This window comes from Phyllopteryx taeniolatus, chromosome 5 (assembly GCF_024500385.1).
Source record: "Phyllopteryx taeniolatus isolate TA_2022b chromosome 5, UOR_Ptae_1.2, whole genome shotgun sequence".
Taxonomy (NCBI): Eukaryota; Metazoa; Chordata; class Actinopteri; order Syngnathiformes; family Syngnathidae; genus Phyllopteryx; species Phyllopteryx taeniolatus.
Genome location: NC_084506.1, coordinates 4,140,660 through 4,161,823, shown reverse-complemented (window position 1 = coordinate 4,161,823; position 21,164 = coordinate 4,140,660). Strand labels below are relative to the sequence as shown.

Below are 21,164 nucleotides of genomic sequence, written 5' to 3'. Positions count from 1 at the left end.
TATTTTTATATATGTTGTTGTTGCAAGTTGCGGCTTGTCCTTTCAGGGTGACCACATGAGTCACTCACATGATTTGTTTGGCACAGTTTTTTGCATATTACAAAAAGATGAAGGCAACACTTTTGGCTTTGCCCCCATTTTTCATGAGATGACCTCAAAGATTGAACTTTTTTTTTTTTTTTTTTTTTATATTTTCACAAAAGGCATATTTCTCTCAAATATTGTTCACAAACCTTAAAGGTCAGATGACAAAGATGTTATGGGGTCAGTTAAAATTAATATTTGCATTCTTTATATGTTATGTAATACATGCATGTAACTTCCAGCAAGTTTTCAACTATAGTTTAGCTAAAAATTTGGTTTTTATGACACGTATTGAGCCCTCCCCGAACAGACCTGAAGCTCAAGACACCGGGGTGTGGTTACTCTATCCAACTCAAGGGCTACCAGAAGTGATGTTGCAGTTGACAAACACAGGCCGCTCCACTCTATACGCAATAGCGAGCAACGAGTTGGAATATGAGGAGGAGGATTTTGACGTATAGGAGTAACGAACTGAACTTGGCATCAGCGAGTCGGCTACAAACTCTGACTGCCACGGACAATCAAAACTGCTGAAAGGATTGTTGGTACCCCCCTGCCCACCCTTGAGGACTTGCACGCTGCCAGATCTAAGACAAGAGCGTGCACAATTTTCTTGGACCCTCCACATCCCGGTCACCGGCTCCTTCCCTCATGTAGGCGCTACAGATCAATGCAATCTAGAACTAGCAGACATTCCAACAGCTTCTTCCCTCTTGCCATCAACTTCTTAACAGCTAACCTACAATTCTATTGCAACATGCTTGCAATTTGTTTTGTCTTGACTTTGTTGTCACATTTCTGTGGGGCCAATTATACATTACTCGTGCACTCACTGTAGTAGTCTCGCCACGCTGCACTATTTGCATATCTGTTGTTGACCAATACTGGCCACTCATGCCAGAGTAGCATCTGCCCCATTTGCACACTGATTGAGGAGTGTCTGCAACATTTGCACAATCAGCATTGTCCCAGATTATCGCACTACTCGTCACTTTAAACTGCATACACGCCTTGCAGTAGTGTAGTAACTGGCTGTTTGGCTAGTGTTACGTCACAGTGCCGGATAGATACGAAGACCGGAAGGCGCTAGAAAAAGCAGAAAGCGCATTCTGAATCATATTTATTGATTTAACTGCTGCATATCTAATAAATAATCACTTCGAAATGGCAGATGTTGTTTGTATAGGGGTTATTGAGTTATCAAGAACATGTTTAACATCTTCTTCCTCTGACCTTTAAGCATTTCTCTGTTTCACCATTTCTATTTCACTTGTGCTTTTATTGTATTGGAGGATGGACGTGGTACCGGTCTCATTTTTGGTGAAATATTTCCACTTCTAGCAGAAGTGGGTAGTAACGTGCTACATCTACTCCGTTACATTTACTCCAGTAACATTTTCCATACTTGTCAGAGTACTTTAAATGCACCGTACCTTTTCTTTTACTTGAGGATTTAGGTGAAGGATCGATACTTTTGCTCCATTACAATGATCAACATGCCGTTCGCTACTTTTATTTATTCATTCTTGTGTATATGCGTCTATTTTTAGACTCCATCTTCGACTTCCGTATAGGGTGTCTCTTGCGCCAATCAAACGGGATCACCAATGTCATTTGACTCCAATTCACCAATCGGACGACACAAGGCAGTGACCGCGCACATAGCCTTCGCGGGCCAATCAAAATGACTCATTTGGGGGGAGACAGACACCAGAAAAAAAAAACAGCTTTATCATGCAGCTCTTAAATCGTGACTGCTCAAACTTGGATATTTCATCCCACTTCAAACTTGAGAAAACACCTTGTGGTAAGTTGCAGATGTTACTATTGTTGTTTTGGCAGTGGATATGGCAAAATTAGCCCTGTCCTATGGTGTCTCACACACAATCACTAAGTCTGGTCAGCAAAAAGCTTCTTCATGTACTAATTTGAGCGAATAAAGCAGAAAATGTTTCTGTAGGGCCCAATGCATGTGTTGTTGGTTGTTGGGCAGTTAAAAATTGCAATGGTGGCAGGTGTGTGTCGACTCCCATATATTATTATTTTTTAATTTTATTCGATCATGTTCTGATTTAAAAAGTGCAGCCCTATGGGGGGGACACAAGCCAGTGCAAACTGTAGGCCAGTCCCAAGCCCGGATAAATGCAGAGGGTTGCGTCAAGAAGGGCATCCGGCTTAAAACTTTGCCAAACAAATATGAACGTTCATCTGAAGATGGGTTAACAACGTCCACCACCGGCGGCGTCAACCTGAAGGGCGCCGGTGGAAATTTAGCTACTGTGGGTCAAAGTTTATTAAACTTTATATGCCTATTGCTAAAATCGGATTGGACCGATATTGGTATCAGCCAACAGGGCTCGAAGTTTACCAATTCCTGATTGCCCGGTGCAATTCTAAAACAGCCACACAAACATTTGAGTGCACTTGACAGACCAGGGCAAGCAAACATTTTAGGGCACTTTTTTGGGCACTTGGGAAGAGTTGCGGGCAAGTGTGTCAAAGTGTCCTGAAAAGTTAACTTCGAGGCCTGGCTAAAAATTCAAGGCTGGAATATATCAGATCGGAAGTGAAAAAAGTTTGATCTGGACGTCCCTTGTCCAAACATTTCACAAAATAAATGCCATAAAAGTATTTTTATAGCTTGAACCTTTTTCCCTTATTGTGATAAAGCAAAACTTTAAAAAATATTCCATGTCCTTTAGGGGCTCCATAAATTTTAATTAGTTAAAAAAATAATCGTATTTCTTTTAAAAAAAAAAAAAAAAAATCTTCTCATTTGTATATTTACAGGTATTTTACACCCACTATTCATTTAATCACCTATCACCTTTATTTCTCAGTTGAAAAAGAAGTTGTATCCCTTGGAAGTGGGACGAAGTGTATTGGACAGACTGCCATGAGTCCCAAAGGTGTGTGAGCTTGTTTTATTTCATTGTTTGTTTATTTGCTTAAATCAGCCCCGAGGGGCACAAGCCAGTAAATATTTATAGTGATGGTTCCAAGAATGGATAAATGGTGAGGGTTGTGTCACCAAGGGTAGCCGGCATAAAACATCATCCACAACAATCTTGACTTCGGTCGGGGCTCAGGAAAACAGCGACCGCCAACAATGATATAGATGATATAGATATATATGTATATATCTATCTAGATATATGTATACATATGTGTATACACAGACTTTGCTGTGACACTCATTAACTCGGGTGCTGTCCATTTCTTCTGATCATACTTGAGATGGTTCTACACATTCATTGTAGTCCAGCTGTGTTTAATTATACTGATTGGACTTGATTAGGAAAGCCACACACCTGTCAATATAAGACCTTACAGCTCACATTGGATGTCAGATTCAAATGAGAATGATAAGGTCAAAGGAACTGCCTGAAATGCTCAGAGACAGATTTTTGGCAAGGCACAGATCTGGCCAAGGTTACAAAAAAAATTCTACTGCACTTAAGGTTCCTAAGAGCACAGTGACCTCCATAATCCTTAAATGGAAGACGTTTGGGATGACCAGAAGCCTTCCTAGAGCTTGCTGTCTGGCAAACTGAGCAATTGGGGGAGAAGAGCCTTGGTGAGAGAGGTAAAGAAGAACCCAAAGATCACTGTGGCTGAGCTCCAGAGATGCAGTCGGGAGATGGGAGAAAGTTCTAGAAGGTCAACCATCACTGCAGCCCTCCACCAGTCGGGGCTTTATGGCAGAGTGGCCCGACGGAAGCCTCTCCTCGGTGCAAGACACAAGAAAGCCCGGATGGAGTTTGCTAAAAAACACCTGAAGGACTCCAAGATGGTGGGAAATGAGATTCTCCGGTCTGATGAGACTGGTTGAAATCAAAGGAAAGATGAATGTGGCCAAGTACAGGGATATCCTGGACGAAAACCTTCTCCAGAATGCTCAGGACCTCAGACTGGGGCAAAGGTTCCCCTTCCAACAAGACAATGACCCTAAGCAGACAGCTAAAATAATAGAGTGGCTTCAGAACAACTCAAGTTATTGAATGGCCCAGACAGAGCCCTCACTTAAACCCAATTGAAAATCTCTGGAGGGACCTGAAAATGGCTGTCCACAAACGTTCACCATCCAACCTGACAGAACTGGAAATGATCTGCCAGGAGGAATGGCAGGGCTGGGATTTGAACCCCGGTCCCCAGAACTGTGAGGCAGATGTGCTAATCAGTCGTTCACAGTGCCGTTCATGAAAATATATTCAATTTAAAAAATAAAAAATAAAAAAAAACGCTACTGCAGATGTGAAGAAAGGAGAAGCAATTGATGCACGAGTAAATGCGGAGACAATTTTATTTACATATATGTGTCATTGATTTAGTGAGGATAAGCCGTTTGGAAAATGGATGGATGAATCGATGGATGGATGGTCTGTAGACCCAAATGTAACGGTCTATATGAATCTACAATAAATTAAATGGGATATGCATTGTTTCTTATCCATGTCAAAATTTGGAAGCCAAAATGACATCATATTGGGCTGCATGGGGTGAGCAATTTTTTTGTGCTCAAGGGCTACATTGGATTTTTAAAATGGACAGATCGGCCAGGTCATTTGTCGATCAGGTCCAAAGAAATAGTTAAAAATTATTTAGTTTTGTAAAAAAATAATATTGAATATATATATATGAAAAGCACTGTGGTCTCAATTATTCTGAAATGGAAGAAGTTTGGGACCCTTCCTAGATCAGGCCGTCCGACCAAGCTTGACCAAGAAGGGGCTTGGTCAGAAAGGTAAACAAGAACCCTATGGTCACTAAGGCGGAGCTCCAGTGTTTCCTTGCGGCGATAGGATAACCATCCAGACAGTCAACCATTGCTAACGCTGTCCACCAGTCAGGGCGTTATGGTCGAGTGGCCAGACTGAAGCCACTTCTCACTAAAAGGCACCTTAAGGATTCTCAGACCTGCAGAAACAAAATTCTCTGGTCTGATGAAACCAATAACGAACTTTTTGGCTTGAATTGCAAGCGTCGTATCTGGAGAAGAAGAGGCACTGTTCATCACCTGGCTAACACCATCCCTACTGTGAACCATGGTGGTGTTGGCATCATGCTGTGGGGCTGTTTTTCTGCTGCAGGAACTGGGCGACTAGTCCGCATAGAGGGTAAGATGACGGCTGCCAAATATAGAGAAATTCTTCAAAAGAACTCGCTCCAGAGTGCTCTGGAACTCAGACTAGGGCATCGTTTCACCTTCCAACATGACAATGACCCAAAGCACACAGCCAACATAACAAAGGAGTGGCTTCAGGAGCAACCTGAGAATGTCCATGAGTGACCCAGGCAGAGCCCGGACTTGAATCCAATCCCAATCCCAAAACCGGGATCTTTGGCATTTTGTAATTCCCCTAGTGATTATCAATTTATGGGGTTTCCCAGTTGTAAACGACTCCCTAAGATGTGGCCCGCCATGAAAACCAATTTGACACCCCTGCTTTATGAGTTTAATGAAATTAAATAACTTGTTTCTTCTCTCGTTAGGTGATGTGCTCAATGACAGCCATGCAGAAGTCATTGCCAGAAGAGGGTGTATCAGGTGGGTACTATACACACAATGAGTGGTTTAGATACACTATATTGCCAAAGGTATTCGCTCCCATGCCTTGACTCAGATATGAATTTGACATCCCAGTCTTTATCCATAGGGTTTAATATGACATTGGTCCATCCTCTGCAGTTATAACATATTAAACTCTTCTGGGAAGGTTTTCCACAAGGTTTTAGGAGTGTGTTTATGGAAATTTATGACCATTTTTTCAGAAGTGCATTTGTGAGATTACATACTGACGGACAAGAAGTCCGGCCTCTCAGTCCTCCGCTCTAATTCATCCATAAGTGTTCTATAGGGTTGAGGTCAGGATTGTGCAAGCCGGTCAAGATCTACATCAAACTCTCTCATAAGTGTATTTTTGAACCTTAAATTGTGCACTGATGCATAGTCATGTTGTAACAGGAAGGTGTCATCTCCAAAGTTGGAAATGTCCAAAATATTAGCCCCTGAGCTCCAGTGAAAGGAACTCTGAATGCTTCAGCACACCAAGAGATTTTAGACAGTCAAACAATTTGGGGATTACCCCTTCCTGTTCACCAGTGCACAAAGCAAAGTCCATAAAGATGAGAGAATTTGGTATGGATGAACTTGACTGGCCTGGACAGAGACCTGCCCTCAACCTGACAAAACACCTTTGGGTTGATTTCGAGTGGACAGTGAGCCAAGCTTTCTCGTCCAACATTACTGTGTGACGTCACAAATATGCTCCTGGAAGAATGGGAAAAAATTCATTCAGATACTGGAGAAGACCACGCCCATCGACCTGAATTTTGGTTTACCATTTAGCCATAAAAAGGGTGTAAAAAATCATGTATTAATATAAAATACGCCCAACTTTGTACTCTTACTCATAGATCAAGCATATAGAATGATTGTCTAAACTTTAGTCTTGGCAAATCAACTGCTAATTCTTCAATACAACATTTCGTACTGTTTGGCTACAAATCAAGACGAACAGTTCTCAGTCTCAGAGCTGGACCTGTAAAGCTGACACAATGAAACAGACACCAAGGCATACATTTAGAATATTTCTGCAGAGCTCGTAAAATATCAAAACAAAAATGTATCTTCAGTTAAAGAAACTTCGAATGCAAGTCCACAGGTTTGCAGTAACTCTCAACCATCAGCGGGTGTTGTCCGCGTTGCAGCAATGTTCCAGAGGTCCTGAGTTCCATCAATTGTCCCAGTTGTCCTTGCATGCATTTTATCACTTGTATTTCAAAAGGAGGAAATTGTTCTTTGAACTTTTCTTTTGAAATTACTCTAACCAGCGGGTTTTCAAACTTTTGGTCGGTATCTTGGCTTGCGCACCACCGGGGGTCTTTGTTGACTGGAAGCCCAGGTTTCTCGGGGAACTGTCAATTAATTTAGGGTCTAGCTGACATACACCAGACATCCTTTGGTTGCCGTCTTGCACAGTGGGGTGGCTTGGGAGAATGCAGTTTATCAAGTTGTGGAGCGGGGTTACTGTGGCACCTTACGCCGCCAGAGCGCCTCCGCTACAAGTGTATTAAGATTAGGACCATTTTAGGTGTCATACGCACGGCCGCACAATAAGTTGTTGTATAAGTCTCTTAAAATAAAGTATAAGATGTTTGTTTTTATTTGTATTTGTAGGTATCTAACGCAGGAGTTGCACAGCGCTGTGAGCGGAAGGGGAAGCACCGTGTTTTGTCAGACAGCGCATCAAGGGAAATTGAGGCTTCAGCCAGGAATTTCTTTCCTGTTTTTCACCAGTCATACACCCTGTAAGTTTCTGCTTGACTGTGTAGCTCTGAATAACTTAAATTTATTTTTAATGCAGAATGTATTTGGAATTACCACACTTTGTAGTGTTGTGCAACACAAACAGAATTTTAGATGCATTTGTGATAGCTTGATTACTAAAAAACTTAAACCACCATTTAATTTTTTTTGTTTTTAAGCAGTGCTACATGCAACTAACAAATGCCATGTTGTATATCCGATCTAGATGTAAATGCCTTGAAAATATGAACCTTTTGTCTCACATTCATCTGTTGTCAAAATGTTTTCAGTCTACAACAAAAATAAAGAAATTGGCATCAGTTTAAAAAAAATATGAAGGGCAGTTTAAAATTATATAGATATTTAGGTAATTTTTTTTTCTGACAAACATTACTAACCAAATATATCCATGTCACAACTAATCAGCCTACTGTAATAGTCTTTAAATACAGAGAACTGCTCCTCAGACTTGTATGTAACTCTTGTTTACTAGGTGGTGACGCCTCTATAATCCCTATGAATAGCAGGCAGCTTCAAGTGTGTACTTCTGTCACATCTATGAAGAATGATCAAGGGACAGCTGGAGGCCTAAAAAGAAAAGCTAAAGCACACATTCCAAAGCAAAACTCCAAACAGCCCTCTCTAGAAGAAAATGGCACTGAAGAGACAAAACGAAAGAATATTCAAGAATCAAAACAGCATTTTTCCTTGCCTTCGTCCTCATCTACAAGTGATGATGAGCCATCACAGGGACCATCTCCCAAAAGACATCTTCAGACCGTCTCACATGCTTCAGCAGAGCTGATAATAAAAAACAGAGTCCCTTCAAACGTTAGCCCTATTGTCTGTGCCAGGCTGAACTCGCAGGTCTGTGATAGTCTCAGAACCGGAGCCAAGTCTGTACCAGGTGGCCTTGCAGACCCTCTTCAACCGGGGATGGGCTACCATAGGACAGGATTACTTCGTGTCAAACCTGGTCGAGGAGAGCCAACGCTGTCTCTCTCATGCAGTGATAAACTGGCTCGGTGGACGGTGCTGGGCTTTCAGGGTGCACTCCTGTCACATTACCTACAGAAGGGGCTCTACTTTAGCACTGTGGTGATAGGAAAGTGCCCCTTTAGCCACGAGGCCATGCAAAGAGCTTTGATCACAAGGTGAGGCTTACCGTAAGGTAAATACCAATTAATCAAGTAATGTTTTAATCGGGGGTCACCCTAAGTTTCTTTAGTCATATGTAGACATTTATGGACTATTCTCTGTATTTTTTCAGCATGATTATGCCCCAATTCAAAGCGAGGTCCATAACGGCATGTTTATGAGTTGGATTTGGAATTTTTTTTTTACTGATTTGCTGCAGAAATCCTGATTTTTCTTTTGGATGAGCGAGAAGGTTGATGGTGTGCTAGGGCTGTTCATCCAGCATTTTTGTCTGACCTCACAAATGGTATTCCAGAGACTGGGGGCCGTTGTAACTGCAAAACGTTCATATTTTCTTCAATTTTTAGTTCTGTCGGTCTTGTGGCACAGTATCCAAATTTGTGTCCATATAGTGTATAGAGTAAACCCCCGTTTCCGTGTTGTGTTCCAGAAAGTCCCCGCAGTGAATGAAAGCCACAAAGCAGCGGCCGATTATTTTTATTATGATCTACACTGACAAGTTACAGTGCTGTGAAAAAGTATTGGCCCCCTTCTCAATTTATTATATTTTTGATTAATTTCCCCACTTTAATGTTTGAGATCATCAAACAAATGTAAATATCAGATAAATACAGCCCAATTGAACTTAAAATGGTGATTTCATTAATTAAGGCAAAAGAATTGTTATCTAGCCCTGTGGGGAAAAGGTAATTCCTCCCTAATAACTGGTTGGGCCATCCTCAGCAGCAACAACTGAAATTAAGTGTTTTCTTCAACTGGCAATGAGTATTTCACATCTCTGTGAAGATAATTTTGCCCACTCTTCCTTTCTGAATTGTTTGAATTCAGCAAAATGGAGGGTTTTTGAGCACGAATGGCCTTTTTAAGTTCATGCCACTACATTTCAATTGGATTGAAGTCTGGACTTTGACTAGGCCACTCCAAAACTTCATTTAGTTTTTTTAAGCCATTCAGAAGTTGACTTGCGGGTGTGTTTTGGATCATTATCCTGCTGCAGAACCAAAGTGCGCTTCAGCTTGAGGTCACAAACTGATCGCTGAACATTCTCCTTCAGGATTTTCTGTTAAAGAATAGAATTCATGGTTCCATCAATCACAGAAAGTTGTCCAGGTCCTGAAGGAGCAGAGCGGTCAAAGACCATTACACTACCACCACCATGTTTGACTGTCAGTAATGGTTTTCGCCGTGGAACTCTGCCATGGTTGCCATTTTTGCCCAAAAGTCCTTATTTTTGTGTCACGAAAGCTGACGTTAACTGAGGCAAGGGGGCCTCCCTTTGAGAGGCCTGTGGTTCTTGAGAAGTTGTCCTGAGTTCCTTTGTGGCCTAATGGATGAGTCATTGTTGTTCTCTTGGGGTAATCTTTGTAGGCTGGCCACTCCTGGGAAGGTTCATCACTGTTCCATGTTTTCTTCATGCGAGGATAATGGCTCTTCGTTATGGTTCGCTGGAATGCTAAAGCTTTTGTTACCCTTTCCAGACTGACAGATGTCAATTAGTTTATTTCTCGACTGTTTTGGAATTTCCTTGGATACTGTCTTTTTGTTGCATCTTTTGTCTGACTTGATTTTGTCGGGACAGATTTTTTTTGTTTTGTTTTTTTGGATTGAACAGGTCCTGGAGGTCATCAGGCTTGGGTGTGATCAGTGACAATTACCCAAAAATTATGATTTAAAAAGGGGGTAACTACTCTTTCAGAAAGGACCAGGTAACTGAGTTCTATTTTTCTTAATAAATTAAATCACCATTTAAAAGCAGCATTTTAAGTTACCTTGGGTTATAGTTGTCTTATGATCTTAAACATTAAAATGGGGGAACTATGCAAAAACATAATTTGAGAAGGGGGCCAATACTTTTTCACGGCACTGTACATATAAGCATTTCAATGCCAGTTGGCGATGCTTTCGAGAGGTGCAGGTTGGAATTTGTGAATTTATTTCATAAAACTCTGACTGTGTTTGTGTTTTAAACAGTGGGTCTCCGGACATGTTCTTTGTATCCTCAAGCAATTTGGTGATATACCAAATGTATGAGTTAAGATTACTCTGTAAGGTTTCTTTTTCTGCTGAGAATAAGATGCCAATTGACCTTATGTGAGTCATTGCTGCCAGATCAAAAGATAAATATGAGACAAAAGTTAAGAATTCTAGGTTTCATTTCATGGTATTTACATCTAGATGTGTTAAACAACTCAGGACGGAGCACCTTTTGCTTGAAGCCACCCACTTTTCAAGTGAGCAAAAGTATTGGAACAGACAATATTAAATTAACAAAGTGAATAACATTTTATATTTGGTGGCATCACCCTGACTTGCAAAAACTGCATCAATCCCCCTGATGAAGTCCTTTGTTGTGTTGGCAGTGTGTTTTGGGTCATTGTCTTGTTGCATGATGAACTTTTGTGTCATATTTATCTTTTGATCTGAAACCCAAATGTCTTCTTTATACAACAAAACCTTGCCGTGATAATACTTTTGGAGGGACTGTATATATGTACAAATATATGGTCTGATTAATCGACTAATCGTAAAAATAATCGGTGACGAATCAACTAAAAATAATCGTTTGTGGTAGCCCTAGCTATTAATAAGCAAGACCCCAGACTGCAAGGCCAGTTACACTCGTGGACAAAATTGTTGATACCCCTCAGATAATGAAAGAAAAACTAACAGTGGTCACAGAAATAACTTGAATCTGACAAAAGTAATAAATAAAATGTTTAATGAAAATTAAGCAATGAAAATCAGACATTGCTTTTGAATTGCGGTTCAACATAATTTTTTTTAAAAAACCAGCACAAAAATGATAGTACCTCTAGAAAAGATTGAAAATAATTCGATCATCGGTAAACCGAAGCATACCGAGAAAAGAACACCGTCCCTTCTGTGAAACATGGAGGAGGCTCTGTTATGTTCTAGGGCTGCTTTGTTGCATCTGGCACAGGGTGTCTTGAATGTGTGCAGGGTACAATGAAATCTCAAAACGATCAAGGTAATATAGAAAGAAATGTGCTGCCCAGTGTCAGAAAGCTTGGTCAAAGTCCCAGGTCATGGGTCTTGCAACAGGATAATGACCCAAAACACAAAGCTAAAAAGTACCCAAGAATTCATTAACAGATGGGCACCAGAAACAGAAACATTTTTCGATGTCTGTACTTAGGTCATACTCTGACTATATTCAAACCTTTAGTCTTGCTTTTTGTTTTGTTTTGGACCACTGGTCAACTAAATCAAACCACTTCAACACTGAGATCATACAGTTTGAATACCGAGATTATCTGAAGAGCTCTGCAACTGTACAAATAATTCTGGTTTCATTGTAGAATTTATAGAACAATGTTAGTTGCCGTTTGTGTTGACTAATATTGATAGTGGCGGCACGGTGACCGACTGGTTAGAGCGTCAGCCACACAGTTCTGAGGAGCAGGGTTCAATCCCCGGTCCCGCCTGTGTGGAGTTTGCATGTTCTCCCCGTGCCTGCGTGGGTTTTCTCCGGGCACTCCGGTTTCCTCCCGCATCCCAAAAACATGCATTAATTGGGGACTCTAAATTGCCCGTAGGTGTGAATGTGAGTGCGAATGTTGTTTGTTTGTATGTGCCCTGCGATTGGCTGGCAACCAGTTCAGGGTGTACCCCGCCTCCTGCCCGATGATAGCTGGGATAGGCTCCAGCACGCCCACGACCCTAGTGAGGAGAAGCGGCTCAGAAAATGGATGGATGGATAATATTGATAGTAATATTGCATGTCTGCAGTTTGTGTTTTATTCTCTTAAAACTTATACTATACTCTTATATTGTGTCTGTCCTTTGCTATGCAGATGCTCCCATGTATCAGATCTCCCTGCTGGTTTCTCAGTGTCTGCACCCATTTTTCTGCAGTCCAAATTGGAGTTCCCCTTCAGCCAGGCCCAAACTGAGCTCCAACACAAAGCTGGACAAGGATGCATTACACCCTGTGGGGCAGGTAGCGTGGTCAACTAATCATATGAGGTGTGAGTTCCAGGACTGGTGTCGCAAAAGATATTTCAAATCCAAACCACAAGTTTTTGCTTTTGAAGTAATCCCACTCAAGTCGAACACACTTTCCCAGCCTTCTCTACTATGCCTTCATGCACGCCTGGAAGGATTCATCCGGAATCCTCCGAAGTGCCATCGTCACAGCCATCTTGATGTTGTCCACATTTTAAAAACTTCTTGTTGACCCTTGAGCATGGGAAAGATTTAAAAACAACAACAACAAAAAAACAGGTGGATTCAGGTCGCATAAGAAGGAAGGTTGCTTAAGCATGGCAATGTTCTTCTCGGCCTGGAACTGTCAGATTGTCAGGGCATTGTGAGTAGGCGCGTCGTCATGGTTAAGCACCTACAAATTGTCTTGCCACAACTCTTGCCTCTTCTTACGCACTGAACAAAGGAAACGCCGCAGGATCCCTTTTATACAGTGGGTATGAAAAATATTCAGACCCCCTTAAATTTTTCACTTTGTTATATTGCAGCCATTTGCTAAAATCATTTAAGTTCATTCTTTCCCTCAATGTACACACAGCACCCCACATTGACAGAAATAAACAGAATTGTTGAAATTAAAAACTGAAATATCACACAGCCATAAGTATTCAGACCCTTTGCTCAGTATTTAGTAGAAGGACCCTTTTGAGCTAAGACAGCCAGGAGTCTTTTGGAGAATGATGCAACAAGTTTTTCACACCTGGATTTGGGGATCCCCTGCCATTCCTCCATGCAGATCCTCTCCAGTTCTGTAAGGTTGGATGGTGGTGTACAGCCATTTTCAGGTCCCTCCAGAGATGCTCAATTGGGTTTTAGTCAGGGCTCTGGCTGGGCCATTCAAGAACAGTCACGGAGTTGTTCTGAAGCCACTTCTTCGTTATTTTAGCTGTGTGCTTAGGGTCATTGTCTTGTTGGAAGGTGAACCTTCGGCTCAGTCTGAGGTCCTGAGCACTCTAGAGAAAGTTTTCGTCCAGGATATCCCTGTACTTGGCCGCCGCATTTATCTTTCCTTCGATTGCAACCAGTCGTCCTGTCCCTACAGCATAATGCCGCCATCACCATGCTTCACTGTTGGGACTGTATTGGACAGGTGATGAGCAGTGCCTGGTTTTCTCCACACATACCGCTTAGAGTTAAGGCCAAAAAGTTCTATCTTGTTCTCATCAGACCAGAGAATCCTATTTTTCACGACTTTCATCTGTCTTGCACTGAGGAGAGGCTTCCATCGGGCCACTCTGCCATAAAGCCCCGACTGGTGGAACATTATGGAGGCCACTGTTCTCTTAGGAACCTTAAGTGCAGCAGAAATCTTTTTGTAACCTTGAGAAGTCCAACCCCTCTCGAGAGGACTGGTACCAGAGCCCAAGCCGTGTGTGGAGGCGAGCACCACTATATCTAGTCGGAACTTCTCAACCTCACACACCAGCTCGGGCTCCTTCCCTGCCAGAGAGCTGACATTCCACGTCCCTAGAGCCAGCTTTTGTAGCCGGGGATCGGATCGCCAAGGTCCCCGCCTTCGGCCACCGCCCAGCTCACACTGCACCCGACCCCTATGGCCCCTCCCACAGGTGGTGAGCCCATGGGAAGGGGGACCCCACGTTACCCTTTAGGGCTGTGCTTGCCCGGACCCCATGGGTGCAGGCCCGGCCACCAGGCGCTCGCCTTCAAGCCCCACCTCCAGGCCTGGCTCCAGAGGGGACCCCGGTGACCCGTGTCTGGACAAGGGAAACCTGAGTCCGTTTTTTCTCGTCATCATAAGGGGTCTTTGAGCCGTACTTTGTCTGGTCCCTCACCTCGGACCTGTTTGCCATGGGTGACCCTGCCAGAGGCGTGAAGCCCCAGACAACTTAGCTCCTAGGATCATTGGGACACACAAACCCCTCCACCACGATAAGGTGACTGCTCAAGGACAGGACAATTCATTTCAACATGCAAATTAAATTGTCATAATAAAGACGTTCATTTTTGTTGTGTGTATATGTTACAACTAGTTGAATGTGTGCCCTATTTAACTGTCACATTTATGGCTTATAGTACCTTACTATGTCATTATCAAACCTTTACTGTGTGTAAAATACTGACGTCCCAATCAATTCAACCACATAGCAAAGCCCAATGGGCATTGCTTGTTAATAGCAAATACTTCTTAAGTACAGTACGTGAAAACGTTATGTCCCCTTTATCAAATTCTTATATTTTTGGATAGTTTCCCCACTTTAAGATCATCAAACAAATGTAAATATCTGACAAATATAACCCAAGTGAATTTAAAAGGCTGTTTTTAAATGGTGATTGTATTTATTAAGAGAAAACAAAAACTTCTAAGTTACCTGGCCCTGTGTGGAAAAAGCAATGGCCCCCTAAACCTAATAACTGGTTCGCCATCCTCAGCAGCAACAACTGGAAATGAAATGTTTTGTGAAACTGGCAATGAGTCATTCAACTCTGTGGAGCTATTTTGGCCCACTCTTCCTTGCAGAATTGGTTGAAGTCACAGCACAAATTGAGGATTTTCGAGGATGAAGCGCCTTTTTAAGGTGATGCCACTGCATTTCAATCGGATTGAAGTTTGGACTTTGACTAGGCCACTCCAAAACCATTTTGTTTTTTTTAAGCCATTCAGAAGTTGACTTGCTGGTGTGTTTTTGATCATTATCCTGCTGCAGAAGAACCCAAATGCGCTTCAGCTTGAGGTCACAAACGGATGGCTAAACATTCACCTTCTGGATTTTCTGTTAAAGAACAGAATTCATGGTTCCATCAATTATAGAAAGTTGTCCACGTCCTGAAGGGGCGAAGACCACCATGATGTTTGACTGGTGGTATGATATTCTTTTTACTGAAATGCTGTACTACATTTACTCCAGATGTAATGAGACATACGGCTTCCAGAAAGATCAACTTTGCTCTAATTGGCTTTTTTAGCTACAGCTAACACGGATAAATACGATTTTGAGCTGCGGAGGCGAACGTGCGCATCACATCCGTCATTGTTGTAGATAATCTAATGATTTACTTCTCTCATCCTGTTTACAATTAGTGCTTTGTTTCTCTCTCCCTTCTAAAAACTTTGTTCTGTTCGACTGATCAAGTCTGATTCTCAATAAACCTCAATTGTAATACTAACAAACCACAGCGGAAGCTTAAAAACTCCACTGTGACACAGTAAAAGTGTTCCGGCATAAAAGGGATACAGATTTTCCATTCTGCGTGACCTAACAGCCGAACAGGGACATAAATAAATAAATAAAATAAAAGTGGGGGTAATTACTTTTTCACAGAGGATCAGGTTACTGAATAGTTTTTTTTGCTTTGTTTAATAAATGAAATCATTTAAACTGCATTGTAAGTTCCCTTGGGTTATATTTATGATATTTACATTTGTTTGATGATCTGAAACATTAAAGTGGGAAAACTATGCAAAAATATAAGAATTTGAGAAGGGGGCCAATACTTTTTCACAACACTCTATGTTGTGTACAAGCTTGCTGTGGCAAAGCTATGAGTTAGGAACAATAAACGTTATTTTGGTGACAAAAGTCCTTCAGTCCGAAACTGATAAATGCGTTTCTTGACCGAAATTTCAGTGCATCACTCCTGTAAAGATATTAACTGGTTTTATGAAATGTAATCAAGCCAAAAGTCTCACACATGCAAACAGAGGTTTCATTTGTGTGCCTGTACCTTTAAATTCTCTCTCTCCCCACACTCGCTCGACCCTGCCCTCTCTGCTCTTGTTGCATAGGAAGGTTGTTTGACGCGCCCAAAAGTTTAGTTTTGCATCTATTAATAAAGAAAAAAGAAAATGCACTCAACATTATGGCGTTATGTACAAACACACAGTAACATTTGCACCCCACAAATCGTGCCGATCGATTAGGGTTAGTGGCAACCTCAAAGCGAACCTGAACCTCGCTACAGGGGACCCATCATACAAGGGGGACAATTACAACAAGGATAAACAAACCCTACTGCACAAATAAGACCACCAAGGTACAACTGCTGGCTGATGCTGAATTTATTCACTAAATTCACTGCCATACTGCTTGTTGGAGTCTATATTCCTCCAAACTCCAGCAATAACAGGAGTGAGGTGCTAAATGAGCTATACCATCATATCAGTGAACAGCTGACGGCCCACCCAGATGCTTTCCTCATCCTAGCTTTAACAATGCTGAACCCAAGGCTGTGTTTCCTAAACTCTATTCAAACATTGACTTTCCATCATGAGGAAATAACACTGTGGACAATGTTTTTACCCCCTTAGAGAGGCCTACAAGGCCCCTTCCCCTCCCCCACTGTTATGCTTATGCCAGTTTACAGACCCCTGGTTAAAGAGTCCCAGCCAGTTAGGAAACTGGTACGAGTGTGGCCAGAAGGTTCCCTTGAGGCACTTCAGGACTGTTTCGCCACCACAGACTGGACCATGTTCAAACTGGCTGCTACCTACAACTCCATCACAGACTTTCAGGAGTAGACAGAGACTGTTGCTGCCTACATCAGCAAGTGCATGGATGATGCCACAACCACCACTCCATCACTGTCCGTGCTAATCAGAAGCCATGGCTGTCAGGGGAGGGCTACAGATTACTAAAGGTCTGCAACGCGGCTTTTAGATCTGGGGATGAGGAGGGCCCGAGGACAGCCAAGGCCAATCCGTCCCGTGGCATCAGGGAGGCCAAGAGGGAGTACTCCAGCAAGATCGCTCACCGCTTCAGTGACAGCAGTGACACAAGGAGTCTGTGGCGTGGTATTCAGACCATTACGGACTATAAACCTTCACCACAGACCTGCGACAGCTCCACCTCCCTGCTAAATGAGCAAAATGACCTCTTTGCTCGCTTTAAGGCACACAACAGCAGAGACTCCACCCACTCCTGGTGACCATGTGCTGACACTGACCCAGGACAGCGTGAAAAGATCTCTTGACAGGATCAACACACGAAAGGCCCCGGACCCAGATAACATACCTGGTCGTGTTCTGAGGGACTGTGCAGCTGAACTCACGGATGTCTTCACGGACATCTTTAACACCTCCTTGAATCAGGGTGTTGTCGCCACGTGTGTCAAAGCCACCGTCATCCCGGTCCCGAAGAAGTAGTCTCCCTCCTGCCTCAATGACTAGCGTCTGGTAGCGCGCATTCCCATCCTGATGAAGTGCTTCGAGCGGCTAGTCATGCACCACATCAAGTCCTCCCTTCCCCCCTCCTTGGACCCCTTCCAGTTTGCATATCGGTCCAACCGGTCAACTGATGACGCCGTCTCCACCGCCCTCACACACCTGGACTCTAAGGACTCATATGTCAGATTGTTGTTCATAGACTTCAGCTCAGCATTCAGTACCATCATCCCTCAACAACTGATCTACAAATTGCACCAGCTGCGGCTGAACACTTTGATGTGCAACTGGGTGCTGGACTTGCTGACAGGGAGACCGCAGGCAGTACAGGTCAGCAGCAACACATCCAGCACCATGACTCTGAACACGGGGGCCCCTCAAGGTTGTGTGTTGAGTCACCTCCTCTTCACCCTGCTAACCTATGACTGCACACCGACATACAGCTCCAACCTCTTCATCAAGTTTGCAGACGACATAACTTGTGGTGGGTCTCGTCAGCAACGGGGACGAGACAGACTACAGGAGTGAGGTGAGCCCCCTTGCCGGGTGGTGCACGGACAACAATCTCTCCCTAAATGTGAAAAAAAAAAACAAGGAGATTGTTGTGGACTTCAGGAGAGCGCATTCCCAGCGTGGTCCCCTGAACATCAACGGTGCTGCAGTGGAGAGAGTGCGCAGCACCAAGTTCCTGGGAGTGCACATCACTGAGGGCCTCTTCTGGACCAGCAACACCTCATCACTGGCCAAGAAAGCTCACCAGCGTCTCTACTTTCTGCGCAAGCTGAGAAAACCCAAAGCCCCGACCCCCATCATCTGCAGCGGGACCATAGAGAGCGTCCTGACCAACTGCATCACTGTGTGGTACAGAGCCTTCACCGCATCCTGCCGCAAGTCTCCATCGCATAGTGCGGGCAGCTGATAAGTTCATCGGAACCTCTCTTCCCTCCTTGCAGGACATTTTCAGCACCCGCCTCACCCGCAAAGCCCTCCGCATCGCGGGGGATGCCACCCAACCGTCACACAGCCTCTTCAGTCTGCTGCCATCAGGGAGGAGACTAGCAGACTCAAAGAAAGTTTTATTCAGCTCTGCCCGCTCTGCCCCCTCTACCTCTTCTGTCCTCTGCCCACGTGAACTCTGACGCCGCACACACTCACACACACTAACACACACACACACAACAGACTCAGGGTCGCACCAGCCACTGGGGTTTTGTCATATTTGCCTTGGTTCACAGACCTTGACTATGTTGCACACATCACCTGATCTTTGATATTTGCACATTCAATTCATACTTTTTGTACTGTATATACCATAGTTTTATTTAGCTTTTTATATTGATATTATTTGTACTGTCTTTTATGGCACCGCCGGCCCTTGAGTACTGTAATTTCAATCCTCTGTGTGTGTTACTCATATTGAAGAATTGACAATAAAAGCACCTTGAACCTTATTTCGCTCACCGGGAACTACTGGACTTCAGTGAGAAATCACAATTATCTTGGGGTAACTGCTCATCTAATCGATGACAAATGTTTATGGATGTGTTTAGTACATGACCTATTGATGTTTATCATCACTTTGTGGGCAGTATCATTGCAGAATTGTTCAAAATCTCCACTTAGTTCTTAATTTGCAGTTACCAATCCATGCATCCATTTTCTATACCGCTTATCCTGTTCAGGGTCACGGGGTGCAGGAGCCTATCCCAGCTGACTTTGGAGTAGTTGCCAGTCAGTCGCAGGGCAGGCTGTTCCCACGTTTCGAGCAAATAAATTGCACGCGTTTAAAACATGTTCTTGTATGACATTCTGACGAAAAGTTGGAGTTGTGCCAAAATATAGGGGTCTTTTTTAAAGTTACTTTAAATTCTGCAAGCAAGTAATTCATCGTGATCAAAATTTAAGTGTGATCAATCTGATTTTAAAAAGTAATCGAAGCACACACATACATAGTGTGTGTAAGATACTGTATGTAGTTTTTAATAAGAGTCTGCAAAAGTTATTATGAAAACATAACTAATGTTAAGAATATGCTTATTCAGTGTCTAAACAGTACTTAGCTTATACTACAGTATAACAGAGTGAAAATAAATGAATAAAATATAAGATTTTATTTAATATCCTCCACAGCCCGATATTTTGCCTTACTAAAAACAAGAAGTTCCACGTTTAGTCATCTATGATGCTACTGCATTTACTGAGGTTTTCGTTTTTTTCTGTGGTATTGTTTCAGTATCTGCATTGAGGTGTATGCTTGTATAGTTTAAAGTCTGAATTTTGGTATCCTGACAACACTACTTGGTGCAAATGATATCACACGAGTGAAACAGAAACAGGTATTTTTGACAGCTTGCCATTCTATGTCAAACCGTGAACGTTTAAAGAAGTGAAAATGTTCAATGTTTATGGGTTTCAGCGGTCAGCTGGTGTAAAGTGCCTGATCAGCCACTTGATGTCACTGCCAGCGGCGTCAAACAAGGAGTCACCAAGAAAGCCCTGGGAACAGCTAAATCTAGGTAGTCATACAGTACTCTTGTAAAATGTGTAAAAAAAAAAAAAAAAAATAGAAATTGGCTTGTTTGATTACTGCAGACAAATTAAAAATAATCTTTTGTGTGTCTGTTTTCCAAATGTTGCTCTCTCTAGGTCTGCTCTGTGCAAACTGGAGCTTTTTCATTCATTCCTGTCTGTGGTGTCGTCCACTGACGCTTCAGTACTTCCAGACTCTCTTAGGTACCGAAACATCGGCTCTTACATAATTTCGCAGTGTTTACCTTAAAGTGCCAATGAGGCTCCCAGATGGTGAGCAATAGTTTAACAGTTTATCTTTTTACTGAAATATGTGTCAGTAGCTTAAACACTTCACTGTTTTCACAAATCTAATTTCATGACAGCAAACGTCCAATCCAGCAGCTTTATGGTCTTGGACTGTGCACTAGGGATGGGCATTTGACAAAAATGTTATTGACAGCGGGGAAAATGTACAATTAACAATTGATTTAACACACTTCGTACAAATAGTCTAATTTGTGTGCTTTAAAGTTCGACAGTAGTTTTAGATGGCAGAAAATACTAAGGAGAATGTCTCTCGGAACCTCACTTGGTTTCAAGGGCTATACACCCCTTCATTTTAGCTGGGATACTCCTTTGTTCTCGTACATGCACAAAAACAAGGGCTAAGACGAAGTGGAAGGGCTAAGGGGTTGAATTGGGATTGGCCCTTAGTGACAGTCTAAGAAATGCTTAGTTAGCTAGCATGTTTCCTCACCCGTCTAACCTTGAAAAGCCATTCTTTTAGCATTCCAACAGTGCATTGGGTTGCATTTGAGGGATGGAAGAATCTCTGTTGGACTGTTCGGAACTGATGTTTCCATGCCAATGGCACAATGAGTAGATGAGTTTCTTTTCCTCCTCATCAGCAGATTACCTGCCCCCAGTTCTTTCATTCTTCACATACAAAGCATTGCTCTGATACAAGTAGGTCCAACA

At 42.7% G+C, this 21,164-nt stretch overlaps 1 protein-coding gene across 8 annotated transcripts in view; it reads left to right on the top strand.

Annotated features, from left to right (window-relative positions):
* Positions 1-21,164, top strand: part of adat1 (adenosine deaminase tRNA specific 1) — a 28,587-nt gene that overhangs the window by 520 nt on the left and 6,903 nt on the right. For 2 of the 8 annotated variants that reach the window (XM_061772697.1, XM_061772696.1), the window contains 7 exons: positions 2,925-2,993; positions 5,578-5,632; positions 7,265-7,395; positions 7,887-8,547; positions 12,367-12,512; positions 20,092-20,191; positions 20,322-20,408. In XM_061772697.1, coding sequence (XP_061628681.1) covers positions 2,925-2,993; positions 5,578-5,632; positions 7,265-7,395; positions 7,887-8,547; positions 12,367-12,512; positions 20,092-20,191; positions 20,322-20,408 — 1,249 coding nt within the window. Of the gene's footprint in view, positions 1-2,924; positions 2,994-5,577; positions 5,633-7,264; positions 7,396-7,886; positions 8,548-12,366; positions 12,672-20,091; positions 20,192-20,321; positions 20,478-21,164 lie in introns of those variants that run through there. The other 6 variants (XM_061772699.1, XM_061772698.1, XM_061772700.1 and 3 more) reach the window with 6 other exon arrangements.